A 15470-nucleotide genomic window follows, 5' to 3' on the forward strand; every position below is an offset into this window, starting at 1 on the left:
TCTTTCCCGTGATGCTCCAGGGCACTGGCCCTCGCCTCCCGCCCGGGCCCCACACAGCTTCCCCTCCTGCTCGGCACTCACTCGGCCCCTTCACCACGACCTTGAGCTTGCCACTGCCAGCGCCCTTGGTGTAGACCTTGAAATCAGCCACCTCCTTGACCCGCACGCCCTTGGGCTGGAGGCCACGGCCCGTGGCCCGGCAGGCGTTGGGGTTGCAGGCTGTGGGGACAGAGAAGAAAGAGCTTAGTGGGGAGGTGCCCCAGCTGCCACCCCCCTGCTCCTCACCCAGGCCACCCAGCTGGCTTGCTGGCCTGGGCCTGGGGGCTGCACTGGGCCCGAGGCTGGGGAGCAGCTTGCCCTCTGCGTGGCATGTGCGGTGGACCAGCACCCGGCCATGTCACTTGGAAGATCTCACAGCCCGGGTGGCCTAGACCCCCTGCAGCCGGGGCACCCAGGTGTCTGTGCCCAGGCCAGGCAGCCTGTAGGCCCACAGCAGGGGCTGGAGAAGGATTAAACACACACACACACGGCCTGCAAAGGGAAAGGGGCTGTCTCACAAGGGGGCAGACAGACCTAGCCTGGAGGGGGAGGGCGGGGGAGGGGGAGTGGGGAGACGTTCATGACATAATCTGGGACCGTATAGATCATCGTTGCAACCAAGGTCCTGTAGTGGCACCAAATCTTCTATAAAGGGGGTCAAATAAGGTGTCTAAGACAAGGTTAGGGTTTGCTGCTTAGGATTATGCTGTCTATATGCGTGAATCGTTGCTGTATTTAGTTATAAGCATTGGCTCTCTACTGTCTGTAGTTCAAACTTGTGCTGTGCTTCTGGGTGACACCCCAGACAAGCTGGGGTCAGCTCTGCCTAGCTGGCTGGCTGGCCCATGAAGGACCATCAGCGACACACCTGACCCATTGAGAGAAGGCAGATACACCTTGCGACTCAGCCAGGTACGCAAGGACCTGCCTATGGACAGATCTCTGAGGGTTTTCCAGGCCGTGTGAGGGGCAGCTTGTCTTTGGGACAAGGAAAGCAGAGACCAAGTGGCAGGAGACTGTAAAAACCTGCGGCAGCTCCTCCATCTTGTCTTCAATCCTGCTTCTGACCTCTGGAGGGACTTGACTACACTGAAGCTCTGAACCAAGGCCTGAACGACCCCTCCCAGCTGGGGATGTTCTCCAGAGACTGGATTTGAACCTGCCATTTATTCCATCACTGCCACAAGCCTGAACCAAGAACTTGGCCGTCACTGGATGTCATTGATTCCATTTCACCGATTCTAGCTCTCATCTCTATCTTTTTTCCTTTTATGAATAAACCTTTAGATTTTAGATTCTAAAGGATTGGCAACAGCGGGATTTGTGGGTAAGATCTGATTTGTATATTGACCTGGGTCTGGGGCTTGGTCCTTTGGGATCGAGAGAACCGTTTTTCTTTCACTGGGGTATTGGTTTTCATAACCATTCGACCCCATAACGAGTGGCCCTGGTGGAGATACTGGGAAACTGGAGTGTCTAAGGGAATTGCTTGTGTGACTTATGGTTAGCCAGCGGGGTAAAGCCAAAGTCCTCTCCGTCTGGCTGGTTTGGTTTGCCTTAGAGGAGGAAAAACCCCAGCCTGGGGCTGTAACTGCCCTGCTTGAAGCAATTTGTCCTGAATTGGCACTCTCCGTTGGGTCCCACCAGAACCAGCAGCGTTACAGTCCGAGTCTGTCCATAGGCAGCTCCCGGCACACCTGGCTGAGTCGCAAGGCGTGTCTGCCTTCTCTCAATGGGTCAGCTGTAAAGGTGCCACAGGATTCTTTGCCGCTTTTACAGATCCAGACTAACACTGCGACCCCTCTGATACTTTATTCATACAAGCTCTGCAAATGTGTGGAACCCAATTAACATCGTCAATGTAGATATTAATGTTGTCCATAGTATAGGAATCTTGGCAGTTAGCCGTGAAAGCAATATGGTAGTGTGCCTCAGTTTCCCTTTTCATACAGCACATTAGCTCTGGAATGTCTTTTCCCCAGTGAAAAGTTTCAAGCCTGTTTAGAGGCACTAACTGTGAAACATCAGTATTACAAGGCCTTTTTAACATAAAGTGTGTTTTTATGTATCACTCTGAGCAGGTTTAAGGGTTTTTGCATAAGATTAGGCACATTGTACATTTTTACAGTTCTTGTTAATAGCAACACATTAGTTACAAAAATTACCGTGAGCAATAATAACAAATTCATTGCAAGCGTCCATCTACAGTCAGAAGACTGGGAGTGACTGGGTCATTACACATACTGAATCTATTTCCCTAAGTTAAGTATCCTCACACCTTCTTGTCAACTGTCTAAATGGGCCATCTTGATTATCACTACAGAAGTTTTTTTCTCCTGCTGATAATAGCTCTTCTTAACTAAGTAGCCTCTCTCAGTTTGTATGGCAACTTCCAACTTATCTGTATGTATATATCTATCTTCTTACTATATGTTCCATTCTATGCATCTGATGAAGTGGGTTCTAGCCCACGAAAGCTTATGCTCAAATAAATTTGTTAGTCTCTAAGATGCCACAAGTCCTCCTTTTCTTTTTGCGGATACAGACTAACAGGGCTGCTACTCTGAAACCTGTCATCTACAGTCATGTTTGTCATGCCACACCTTTGGCTCAATACCATTGGGGTTTTGGCATTTTAGGGTTAACCTGTGGCTTCCCTTTATAAAATTAAGTTCTCTTTTTCCTCCTTGTCCTGAAGGATCAAACCCTGATTTCTCTTGCTTAACAGAATTCACTGGCTGGTTGGGTGTGCTCTCTGTGCTAATAGCTATTAGCAAGTCCTTATTCTCCCTGCTAGCCAAGTAATTTGCATTACCCCAGACAGGAGCCAGTTCACCAGTTTTCAGATCCTAAACCGCTACCAATTCCAAGGCTGGACTCTGTCTTAAAGAGATACCGTCCATTTTCACTAACAAGCTAGACTCAAAGTTCTGTGGTCCTTCCATTACCAACCTCTGATTCCACATGGGATTAGATGTTAAGTTCACCAAGATACTATAAGTCATATCCAAAGTGCCTGGAGATGAGAGTTTACCAGCCATCCCCTGCATTCTCAAGAGATTAACTGCCCAGCTGTTCTGCTCTGCGGACTCAGCTACCCAGTCTCCCCTCTGAACCGGAGACACAGACTGCTCACTTACCGAATCAGCATGGAGACACTCCTCTCTCGACAACCTTGTCTCCCCCACAAGCTGGCCAAACCCAGCCACTTGGTTATAGGACTGTTCAACTTTCTTAACAGCTTTCACTCCATCTGAGACCTTCTCAGAGCTATCCACACTGGATCTTTCAACAGGAAAGTCAGTGGATCCATTCACAGCAGAAAATGTCCGGCTGTTAGGAACTGAAACTTTCTTGGTTAAATCACTTTCACACCCTTCAGTTGCTGTAAACTGCTTGCAAAGACTCCATGAGGATTCCTTTCCCTAGGGGCTTTTCTATGCAACAATTCATCCTTCACAGAAATTCTGCCTTTTCCCTCTTCACCTAGGGCTTGCTCTAGAGGAACACTTTCCTGAGCAACAACAGACTCTTTCTGGGTCTCCCTTACATCCAGAATCACCTCTGGCCCATCAGGCGGATTCCTACACAATCCCCTTTCAGGCAAACTGACAGATTTCCTAGAGAAAAGGTCAGAAGCATTCTCCTTCCCTTTGCCACACACAAGTTCAGGAATCTTTTCCTTCTTGCTACAGGTTTCCACACCCTCAGTAGGTAACACAATCAAATCCCCTTCATGCTCTCCTTGTGCCCTGGCTAGGATTTCACCCTGATCAGACAGAGTTGCGACACCCTTTCCCAACCACACACTAGCAACGGGCGAAATACAAGCACCAGAATTGTCTGGGCTCTGGGATTTCGCCATGACACTGACTGGATGCAACCTAGTTACAGGGCCATTCTCCCAAGCAGACACAAACTTAGGACCCTTCCCTTCCTGGGCTTTAGCTGAATCCAGAACCAACTCTGAGACAACTGCACTACCCTCAACCATCACAGGCTGAATGGCCCCTTCTGTCTGCTCCACAGACAAAGAAGAGCCGGAGACACATTCTCCTTTACCTGACACCCAGCTTGGGATCTCATTCCCCTTGTCCCAGCACACAAGGCTGGTCACAGACAACTGCTTGGAGACCGGGGTAGCTCCCTCCATAGGCAAGTCAATACCCCTGACAGACACAGGCACGTTTCCTTCCCTGTCACAATTCTCCACCCAGGTAATAGGTAAGGTCTAGGGACACTCATCTTCCACTCTCCTCGCCTTCCCACCCTGCTGACTAGACACAGCCATCAGCTCACAAGGCTGCCTAGGCTCATCCAAACATTCCTTACCAGGCACATTGCCACTCCCAACAGATAACCTGCTGCTCTTTTCACTACTCTGAGGTACTTCCAGCAAATCACAGTTACCTTTTCCAGGTTCACTTTTACAAGCTGTACTAGCCAACAATCCATCACCCATCAAAAATCGACCCTTTCCGTCCTCAGTTAGGGCTTCCACCTGACCATCCACTTTCATCTGCTCCTGAGAAACATTGTCCTGACCAATGAGTTCTTTCTGCTCTTTATCTAACTCCAGATTCACTTCTGAGACATTAGACAGACATTCTGAAACCTCATTCATAGACAAACTGCTCTTTTCCTTAGACAAACCTTTGGAGAAACCCTCCCCAGGCAAATCATTGCCCATAATAAACACAGGTTTAAGATCATTCCTTTCCTGTGACTGGCTACCTGGACTGAACAAAGCTTTAATATTTTCCCCAGTCAAAAGATCCTTAGGCAGTAAATTCCTTATACCAACTATAACTTCATGCTTAGTACCATCTTATCCAAGGTGGATTCTGGCTAAAGGCACGCTTACAGTAAACTCACAGAGGACTACAACATTCACACTATGATTTGGTAAGTAATCTTCCTCTTTCACTAGATCTGCTTTAACAAGAGTGATGTTAGAAGCCATAATTTGCCCTAAACAGCTTTTACCATTGACTTTTACACTCTCTCAATTTTTCACCACCACTCCCATACAGAGCATTGGCACAATTTATGGGGCCACCCTCTACTGAACTCACAGTAACAGCATTTACATATAAGGTGGCAGTGTTGGGGTACATTCGGTTACACCCAGACAACTGCTCAGAGTTATGCAACATACCAACATTGTTATAAACTGGACTTCCAAGAGGATACAATTTCTGCTCTTCTTCCATTGCTTTTTTGACTGGAAGCAGAGGTCTGCGCGTCTTCTGTTGCATCTGGTGAGCTTTCTTCTTCCTTTCATCAGCTTCTTTTTCGAATTCAGCATTCCTTTCTTTGGCTTCTTTCTCCAGCTGGGCCAAGGCTTGCTTCGCTCTCACTCGAGTATCTGCCAGTTTTTGTTCATGCTCAAGTTGCAGATTACTTGCTGCCTTCTGCATTCTAATTGCTTCTGCAGCCTCAGGTAAGCCCTGTGCTCCTGCCTTCTGATCCCTGGCCATTAACAGAGCTCTCAGTTCTTGATTTGTAGCTTTCTTTCTAAAGCTTATCCTCTTTTCTGAACACAAATCTTTCAGGGCTTTTTTGTCAAGCCCCTCGTATGCTCTTTGCTCACCCATTGCAACTACTCTTTAACCAACCAAACTCTCAATACCAAAAGTCAAATTTGGATAGCGTGGGGTTCTGACCCAAAGCTTAATTGACCTGGTTCTGTGGATCCTAGCACGACTACGCCACTGTAACGCTGCTGGTTCTGGTGGGACCCAACGGAGAGTGCCAATTCAGGACAAATTGCTTCAAGCAGGGCAGTTACAGCCCCACGCTGGGGTTTTTCCACCTCTAAGGCACCAAACCAGCCAGACAGAGAGGACTTTGGTTTTATCCCACCGGCTAACCACAAGTCACACAAGCAATTCCCTTCGACACTCCAGTTCCCCAGTATCACCACCAGGGCCACCCGTTATAGGGTCGAATGGTTATGAAAACCAACACCGCACTGAAAGAAAAAAGGTTCTCTCGATCCCAAAGGACCAAGCCCCAGACCCAGGTCAATATACAAATCAGATCTTACCCACAAATCTCGCTGTTGCCAATCCTTTAGAATCTAAAATCTAAAGGTTTATTCATAAAAGGAAGAGATACAGAGGAGAGCTAGAATTGGTGAAACGGAATCAATGACATCAGGTGATGGCCAAGTTCTTGGTTCAGGCATGTCACAGTGATGGAATAAATGGCAGGTTCAAATCCAGGCTCTGGAGAACGTCCCCAGCTGGGAGGGGTCGTTCAGTCCTTGGTTCAAAGCTTCAGTGTAGCCAAGTCCCTCCAGAGGTCAGAAGTAGGATTGAAGACAAGATGGAGGAGCTGCCGCAGCTTTTCTCAGTCTCTTGCCATGTGGTCTCTGCTTTCCTTGTCCCAAAGACAAGCTGCCCCTCACACGGCCTGGAAAACCCTCAGAGTTCTGTCCATAGGCAGGTGCCTGCGTACCTGGCTGAGTCGCAAGGTGTATCTGCCTTCTCTCAGTGGGTCAGTTGTGTAGCTGATGGTCCTTCCTGGGCCATCCAGCCGGCTAGGCAGAGCTGACACCAACATGTCTGGGGTGTCACCCAGAAGCACAGCACACGTTTGAACTACAGACAGTAGAGAGCCAATGCTTATAACTAAATACAGCAACGATTCACGCATATAGACAGCATAATCCTAAGCAGCAAACCCTAACCTTGTCTTAGACACCTCATTTGACCCCCTTTATAGAAGATTTGGTGCCACTACAGGACCTTGGTTGCAACGATGATCTATAGGGTCCCAGATTATGTCAATAATGTCACAGGGGGGTGGAGAGGCCCAGAGCTGGGGGAAGAAATGGAGGGGCAGGGCTAGCAGCAATGAGGGGCACTGAGCAATGGGAGAGGTGGCAGCTCCCAGCAAGCTGCAAGGGCATCCTAACCCTGGCTTGCCCTGTGCCTCAGTTTACCCATCTGAAGAATGGAGCCCCCCACCCCACCCCTGGCGAGCTAAGGAATATGTGGGGCTGTTATATGTAGACCACTGGGGACAGGGGGGCGCAGCACAGGGCCCGGGGCATGGGCTAGAGGGGACCTAGCAGGCCCACCCCACTGGCCCCAGCCCGGCAGCACCATTCCCCCCACTCCTGCCAGTGTCCCAGAGACCACACCCCTGGCTCGCTGCCCTCCTCCTGGGGGAGGCACTGTGCCCCGCAACCCCTGCTGTGCGGGCATCCAGCCGGCCAGGAGCTGTTGGACCCTCCTGGCCTGCGGAGCTGGAGCTGGTCTGCCTGGGACCTGGGGGGCACTGTCACTGGCTCCCCCCCGGGTGGGGCTGAGTGTGAACGGGGCGTGGGAAGCCATCTCAGGGCGGCCCAGCAGCGGGAGGAAGCCACGGTGAGTCAGGGATTCCTGTTTGCGTGGTGGGGCTGGGGCTGGCGGGATGGGGAGGTCGCCCGGGGCTTCCGGGTCACAGAGCAGCCCCGGGCGCCGCATACCAGGGACAGGTGTCTCCTGGCCGGCAGGGGGATCAGCACCACCACTGGGGTGTGGGGGGGCGTTAAGAGCCCCCCTTCCCACAGGCTGCAGCAGACAGGGCACAGCCACCCCGTGGGGCAGAGGCTGTCCGGGGCAGAGTGCTGCAGAGCACCCAGCAGAGGCAGAGGCTGCCACAGAATCATAGAATCATCGAATATCCGGGTTGGGAGAGACCTCAGGAGGTCATCTAGTCCAACCCCCTGCTCAAAGCAGGACCAATCCCCGACTAAATCATCCCAGCCAGGGCTTTGTCAAGCCTGACCTTAAAAATATCTAAGGAAGGAGATTCCACCACCTCCCTAGGTAACGCATTCCAGTGTTTCACCACCCTCCTAGTGAAAAAGTTTTTCCTAATATCCAACCTAAACCTCCCCCACTGCAACTTGAGACCATTACTCCTTGTCCTGTCATCTGCTACCACTGAGAACAGTCTAGATCCATCCTCTTTGGAACCCCCTTTCAAGTAGTTGAAAGCAGCTATCAAATCCCCCCTCATTCTTCTCTTCCGCAGACTAAACAATCCCAGTTCCCTCAGCCTCTCCTCATAAGTCATGTGTTCCAGTCCCCTAATCATTTTTGTTGCCCTTCGCTGGACTCTTTCCAATTTTTTCACATCCTTCTTGTAGTGTGGGGCCCAAAACTGGACACAGTACTCCAGATGAGGCCTCACCAGTGTCGAATAGAGGGGAACGATCACATCCCTCGATCTGCTGGCAATGCCCCTACTTATACAGCCCAAAATGCCATTGGCCTTCTTGGCAACAAGGGCACACTGTTGACTCATATCCAGCTACTCGTCCACTGTAACCCCTAGGTCCTTTTCTGCAGAACTGCTGCCGAGCCATTCGGTCCCTAGTCTGCAGCGGCGCATGGGATTCTTCCGTCCGAAGTGCAGGACTCTGCACTTGTTCTTGATGAACCTCATCAGATTTCTTTTGGCCCAATCCTCTAATTTGTCTAGGTCCCTCTGTATCCTATCCCTGCCCTCCAGCGTATCTACCTCTCCTCCCAGTTTAGTGTCATCTGCAAACTTGCTGAGGGTGCAATCCACACCATCCTCCAGATCATTTATGAAGATATTGAACAAAACCGGCCCCAGGACCGACCCTTGGGGCACTCCACTTGATACCGGCTGCCAACTAGACATGGAGCCATTGATCACTACCCGTTGAGCCCAACAATCTAGCCAGCTTTCTATCCATCTTATAGTCCATTCATCGAACCCATACTTCTTTAACTTGCTGGCAAGAATACTGTGGGAGACCGTGTCAAAAGCTTTGCTAAAGTCAAGGAACAACACGTCCACTGCTTTCCCCTCATCCACAGAGCCAGTTTTCTCGTCATAGAAGGCAATTAGATTAGTCAGGCATGACTTGCCCTTGGTGAATCCATGCTGACTGTTCCCTACCACCCCGCTCTCTGACCAGGGTCGCCTCTGTGCCCCGCCCCCAGCCCTGGCATCAGGGATCCCCCAGCCCCACTGGCTGTTCGGGGAGCACCTCCTGGTGGGCTGTGGGGCTGGCATGGAGGGTGGGCATCAGCTGGGGGGCATAGGGCTGGCACAGAGGGTGGGCACCAGCGAGGGGGCACGGGGCAGGCTCTCACCTTCGGAGATGTTGACGGCGAAGGGGCTCCGGGGGATCTGGGTGCCGGCGAAGGTGACGCAGATGGTGTGGGGTCCCTCCAGCACGGGCCGGTAGGTGCAGCGGAAGGTGCTGTCACCTTTGTCCTCCAGCACCACCTCCACGGTGTCGCGCCGGCCCTGCGGGTCCACGATGACCACGCCCACGTCACCCGTGCCCGCACCTGGCACAGACAGGCAGCGTGAGCGCCAGACCCTGGCAGGGCTCCCCCAGCCCCCCCCCGGCCCTGGCCTCCGCCCCGCACCCCTACCTGCTGTGTAGATGTCGAAGTAGGTGGGCTTGTTGGCCACGTTTCCCACGGGCTCCAGGCCGGGCCCCCGTGCGGTCACCTTGTTGGCATCGCCCAGCGCCATACCCACATGGACATTGAAGGGGCTCTTGTCGATGTTCTGCCCGGCAAACAGCACCGTGACCTGGGCCAAGAGAGCTCTGGGTGAATCCCTGCCCGGGCCCCAGGGAGCAGGCGAGGGGTCAGCCACGGCCAGGGGGGCACTGGGACGGCGGCACAGCCCCCTGGCCAGGAGGGGGCTGGGCTGCTGTTTGCATAGGGCCTGTGACCTGCCAGAGCACTTCCTGGCCTGAACGCTCCTGAATGCGGCCACCTCTGGGGGGGGACATGGCAGCAAGGACAGGAGAACCCAGCATCCAGCAATCGAACAGCCCCCTGTGACTGACATAACCTGTGACCAGGCAGATCATATATATATTTGCAGCAAATGTGGTACAGAGGTTGTCGTGTGAGGTGTCTATGGAAAGGTTCGGACTGGCTGGGTAGGATTATGCTGTCTGTCTGGGTGTATTGTTGTTGTGGTTGAAGAGATGAACATTGGCTACGTACCTGTATCTCAATGTGCTTGATTCTAAGTAGCCTCAGGGAAGCATTTGGTCAGCTTCTTGAGAAGGGGCTATTCTCAGTAAGTGCCCAGTCAAGAAACACTTAACGGACAGTGGACCTTGGGAGAAGCCGATCCACATCTGAGCCCTCCTGGGAGCCTTCAAACTAAGTAGGTGGGATTTGACAGGAGCCTACTGAAGGGGGGTCCAAAGAGGATGGAGCTCGGCTGGTCTCAGTGGTGGCAGATGACAGAACGAGGAGTAATGGTCTCAAGTTGCAGTGGGGGAGGTTTAAGTTGGATATTGGGAAAAACTTTTTCACTAGGAGGGTGGTGAAGCACCGGAATGGGTTACCTAGGGAGGTGGTGGAATCTCCTTCCTTTGAGGTTTTTGAGGTCAGGCTTGACAAAGCCCTGGCTGGGATGATTTAGTTGGGGATCGGTCCTGCTTTGAGCAGGGGGTTGGACTCGATGCCCTCCTGAGATCCCTTCCAACCCTGATATTCTATGATTTGAACATGTAAACGATGGCGTCGGCCTGTAAAGAGCTGAGTCATGCAGGGACATGTGACTTGCCCAGGTGACTCCAAACGCCATCTTGCTGCTGTGAGGGGACCTGCCACCTGGAGGAGACGATAAAAGGCAGCTGCCTCATCTCCATGTGGTCTTCAGTCCTGCTTCCTGCCTCTGGAGGGACCTTGCTACAAACTGAAGCTCTGAACCAAGGACTGAACGACCCCTCCCAGCTGGGGACGTTCTCCAGAGACTGGATTTGAACCTGCCATTTATTCCATCCCTGCGACAAGCCCAAACCAAGAACTTGGCCATCACTGCATGTCATTGATTCCATCTCACCCATTCTAGCTTTCATCTGTATCTTTTTTCCTTTTATGAATAAACCTTTAGATTTTAGATGCTAAAGGATTGGCAACAGCGGGATTTGTGGGTAAGATCTGATTTGTATATTGACCTGGGTCTGGGGTTTTGTCCTTTGGGATCGGGAGAACCGTTCTCCTTTCACTGGGGTCTTGGTTTTCATAACCAGTCGTCCCCATAACGAGTGGCCCTGGTGGTGGTACTGGGAAACTGGAGTGTCGAAGGGAATTGCTTGTGTGACTTGTGGTTAGCCGGTGCGGTGAGACCGAAGTCCTCTCTGTCTGGCTGGTTTGGTGCCTTAGAGGTGGAGACCCACCAGTGCGGGGCTGTAATTGCCCTGCTTGAAGCAATTTGTCCTGAATCGGTACTCAGTTGTGTCCCGCCAGAGGCCGCATCGTTACACCCCCCGGGACATGGGGAGCCCCCCCAGCCCCCACACAGCAGCTGTGTGCCCTGGACAGAGGGGCCGAGAGGGCCCAGCCAGCGGTACCAGCCCTTCCCCGTCCCTCAGCACCGGCTGGGGGCTCCAGCCGGGCGGGCAGCTCACCTTGTGCAGCCCAGCCACCTTGGGCACGTAGGTCACCGAGTATGTCCGCTTCTTGTCGTTGTTGGGGACCACCTTGGCCTGCGGAGGAAGGCCCCAGAGGTGAGGCTGGGGCAGAGGCTGTGCCAGGGGGGCTGTTCCCCAGCACCCCACCCTCAGGAGGGCCCCGGCCGTGCCCAGCTGTGCCCCAGGGCGACTCACTCACATGGTGCCCACCAGAGAGAGGAGAGCAGCGAGGTGCAGGGCACCGTTGAGAGTCACACGGCAAATCAGGGTCAGAGCTGGTGATAGAACCCAGGAATCCTGGCTCCCAGGCCCCTGCTCTAACCCCCCAGAACCCAACCCACTCCCCTCCGAGCTGGGGATAGAACCCAAGTGTCCTGGCTCCCAGCCCCCAGCTCTGACCCACCAGAACCCAGGCCCCTCCCAGAGCCGGGGATAGAACCCAAGCGTCCCGGCTCCCAGCCCCCCAGGTCTAACCACTAGACCCAGCTGCTCAGAGCTCCTGCTCTCTGTTTGCCCTGGCCCCACCAGGGAGATCCCCAGGGCAGGGGGTGCGGGAGTGGCAGGCCGGCCCCCAGGAGCCCCTACCTCCTCGGTGTGTCCCTCGGGGTCCTCGATGTAGACCAGCACCTCGCCCAGCCCCGCCTCCAGGGTCTCCACCGTGAACTGGGCCGGCTTCAGCACTGTGTTCCCGTGGGGCTCGATCCCTGCGGCGCCAGGACAGCGGGGCTCAGGGGGGGGCACCAGCCGGGGCTGCTCACCCATAGCCCTGCCCGGAGCGCTTCTACCCCTCCCCCACAGCACCAGTTCCTGCCCCTCCCCCTGTCCCTCCCCCACACCCAGTTCCCTGCCCCTCCCCTGCTCCCAGTTCCTGCCCCCATCCTGTCCCCTCCCCCTCCCTGCAGCCCTGGCTCCCAGGGGCCCCTCCCACGTGGGGCAGGGTGTTATGGAGCAGGTACCCCTGTCCCAGGCCCCCCCAGCCCCAGGGGTGGGGCCCTACCGGGGCCGTAGGCGATGGCCTTCTTGGGGTTCAGCTGCTTGGAGCGCAGGGGGGCCCCGGGCTTCAGCTTGGCCTTGGGGAACTGGGACAGGTAGGTCATGACGGAGTGTTCGTCCACGTCGGGGTCCACGATCTCCTCCGGGGCGATCACCTGGGGGGAGGGAGCGGGGCCTGTGCTCAGGGCGTGCCCCCGAGGGCCCCCCAGCCCCACCGAGAGCCCCCACGGCCCGACGCGCCCCTGCCCCCAGGAACCCCCCAGCCCCACCGAGAGACCCCCACTCGACGCGCTCCTGCCCCCGAGAGCCCCCCAGCCCCACCGAGAGACCCCCCGCCCTGACGCGCCCTTGCCCCCGGGAACCCTCAGCCCCACCGAGAGCCCCCCCGCTCCACGCACCCCTGCCCCCAGGAACCCCCAGCCCCACCGAGAGCCCCCCGCTCGACAAGCCCCTGCCCCCGAGAGCCTCCCATCCCCACCGAGAGCTCCCCGCCTGACGCGCCCCTGCCCCCGAGAGCCAACCTCCAGAGCCCCCCAGCCTCCCCAAGAGCCCCCCGCCCGACGCGCCCCTGCCCCCGAGAGCCCCCCATCCCCACTGAGAGCCCCCAGCCCCGACATGCCCCTGTCCCCGAGAACCCCCCAGCCCCACCAAGAGCCCTGAGCCCCAACGCGCCCCTGCCCCCGAGAGCCGACACCCAGAGCTCCCCAGCCCCACCGAGAGCCCGCTGCTCTGACGCGCCCCTGCCACTGAGAGCCCCCCCAACCCCACAGAGAACCCCACAGCCCCAACATGCCCCCCCCACAGAGCTCCCAGCCTCCTAAGAGCCCCCAGCCCCAATGTGCTGCCCCCAGGGCTCCGCTGCCCCCCAACCCTGACTGGGGGGGGGCCGAGGGGGCAGAAAATGTCGACCTGGGTTCCCAGCAGCTGGCCAGCGTGTTGGGGGCCGTGCCAGGTGCTGAGTGGGAGCCACCAACCCCTTCACCCCGAGGTGCCAGTGTAACACCCCCTTCCCCCGCCCCGGATGCATTCCCCAGCGCAGGGATAGGCCCTGTCTGGGTCCCTAACAAGGCTGGGGTGACACCCAGGCCCACCCAGCCCCAGGGGCAACTCTCCCATGTGTACCCTGAGATGGGAAGCAGGCCCGACTGGTTCCCGGGGTGCTGGCTGGGGGAGCTGTGCCCATGCCTGGCTTCCCCGCCTGCCCCCAGCCCAGAGAACAGCCCCGGAGTGCCCAGGGTTGCCCCCCCGTCTGGCCCCCACGCGGGGGAGGGGCTGTGCCCCAGCCCAGAGAACAGCCCCAGAGTGCCCAGGGGTGCCCCCCGTCTGGGTCCCGTACCTGGGGCACGCCCAGCCAGTCGTCCGCTTGCTGCATGGCTTCCCGGGCATTCTCCACCGGCTGGTTGGGGTCCCAGGTCTCCCAGTCCGGGCACAGGCCTATGGGGCAGGAGTTCGGGAGATGGAGTCAGACCGGCGGGCGGGGCGGGCACGGCCTTGGCAGAGAGATACATCTCGCCAGGAGCCCTGCTGACAATGGGGCATTGTGGGCTTCCCTGGCACTGTGCCAGCTCCGGTCTGGGGGCTCCTGGATCCCTGCCGGGGTCTCCACAGGCATGGGAGCCCCCCACTCTTGCAGGGGGGAGGAGACAAACAGGAGCCAGATTCCTGTGCCCCCCCAATTGGACTCAGGACGGCTCCTTCCTTGCTCCTGTCCAGCCTAGAGCTGCCTGCGGAGGGAGTGCGCCGAGTGGGTAGAGCCAGGCCTGGCCTCAGTTTCCCCATCTGGGCCATGCAGCAGGCACGGGTGTATTGGCCCGGCCAGGCTGGGAACGTGTTGGACGCTTGGCGCTCCCAGGCAGGGAGAGCTGGCGAAGGGCAGAGAACTGGACTGCTCCAAATATTAGGCTCAGAGCGATGTGCCCGTTGGTGCCACGCCCAGAGCCGCCCTCCACGTGGTGCTGCACTCCCCCCTACCCTGCCCAGTGGCACCCAAGGTGTCTGGCTAAGCCCGGCCGCTGCCAGGTACCATGTCCCCAGCGCTGAAATGCAGCCCCCTCTGGGGTGGGACGCAGCAGCTGTCTGCCAGAGCAGGGCAGCCGGGCAGGATGGGAAGAGGAGATGGCAGGCCTACAAGCCGTGTGCGCAGGGGGACAGGGAGCTGGAGGACCCCCAAGCTGGGGGGGGATAGGGAGATGGGGGCCCCCCAAGCCGTGTGCGCAGGGAGAGGGGGCACATGTCTGGGGGGGATCTGCACTGCCGTGTGCTGTGGGATCTGCATGTTGGGGGTGGGGGTAGGGCAGGGCATGGCCTTGTGTGTTGAGTGTAGTGCACAGGCCCTGAGGGGTTCCGGGGGGGCTGTGTGTGCTGGGGGGGTGCTGTACAGGGAGTGGGGGGCAGGTGTGTACAGTGTGTGGATATCGGAGCTGGGTGTCTGTCAGGGGGGATGGGGGTGTCTGGGGGGGTGAACAGGGGCTGTACAGGGGATGTCTGTAGGGGTCTTTGTAGAGGTGGGTGTCTGTAGGGTGCGCGTCTAGGGGAGTGTACTGGGTGTGGGTATATAGTGGATGTGTGGGGGTGTACCGGGCAGGTGTGTGTACAGGGGGTGTACTAGGGACGTGTACAGGGCTACAGGGTAGGTACAGGGCAGGAACAAGGGTGTGGGGGGCATACAGGGAGGTACGGGAACGAATGGGTGCCATACGGGGAGGTACGGGAATGTATGGGTGGCATACGGGGGAACAGGGCAGGTACAGGGGCATATGAGGGGTATGCGGCATATGGGGAGTACAGGGGGCATATGGAGGGGTACAGGGATACGGGGGGTCCGAGGCAGGTACAAGGGGTATGAGGGTGTATGGGTGGATCCGGGGCAGGTATGGGGGGGTACAGGGCAGGTATGGGGACAGGAGGGACAGGGGATATGGGAGGATCCAGGGTGTCCGGGGCAGGTCTGGGAGGGTCCAGGGGTGTATGGGTGGATACAGGGGGTCTGGGGCAGGTCAGGGGGGTGCAGGGGATACGG

General features: G+C 56.4%; 1 protein-coding gene across 2 annotated transcripts in view; it reads right to left on the reverse strand.

The window, feature by feature from the left end:
* The window catches only part of FLNC (filamin C), a 58426-nt gene that overhangs the window by 31265 nt on the left and 11691 nt on the right, over window positions 1–15470 (reverse strand). For both annotated transcript variants that reach the window (XM_037889434.2, XM_037889433.2), the window contains exons 3-9: window positions 13788–13885; window positions 12456–12606; window positions 12044–12162; window positions 11456–11533; window positions 9450–9612; window positions 9162–9362; window positions 82–219 (exon numbers count right to left, since the gene is read on the reverse strand). In XM_037889434.2, coding sequence (XP_037745362.1) covers window positions 82–219; window positions 9162–9362; window positions 9450–9612; window positions 11456–11533; window positions 12044–12162; window positions 12456–12606; window positions 13788–13885 — 948 coding nt within the window. The remainder of the gene's footprint in view (window positions 1–81; window positions 220–9161; window positions 9363–9449; window positions 9613–11455; window positions 11534–12043; window positions 12163–12455; window positions 12607–13787; window positions 13886–15470) is intronic.

Source organism: Chelonia mydas, chromosome 1 (assembly GCF_015237465.2).
Source record: "Chelonia mydas isolate rCheMyd1 chromosome 1, rCheMyd1.pri.v2, whole genome shotgun sequence".
Lineage (NCBI taxonomy): Eukaryota > Metazoa > Chordata > Testudines > Cheloniidae > Chelonia > Chelonia mydas.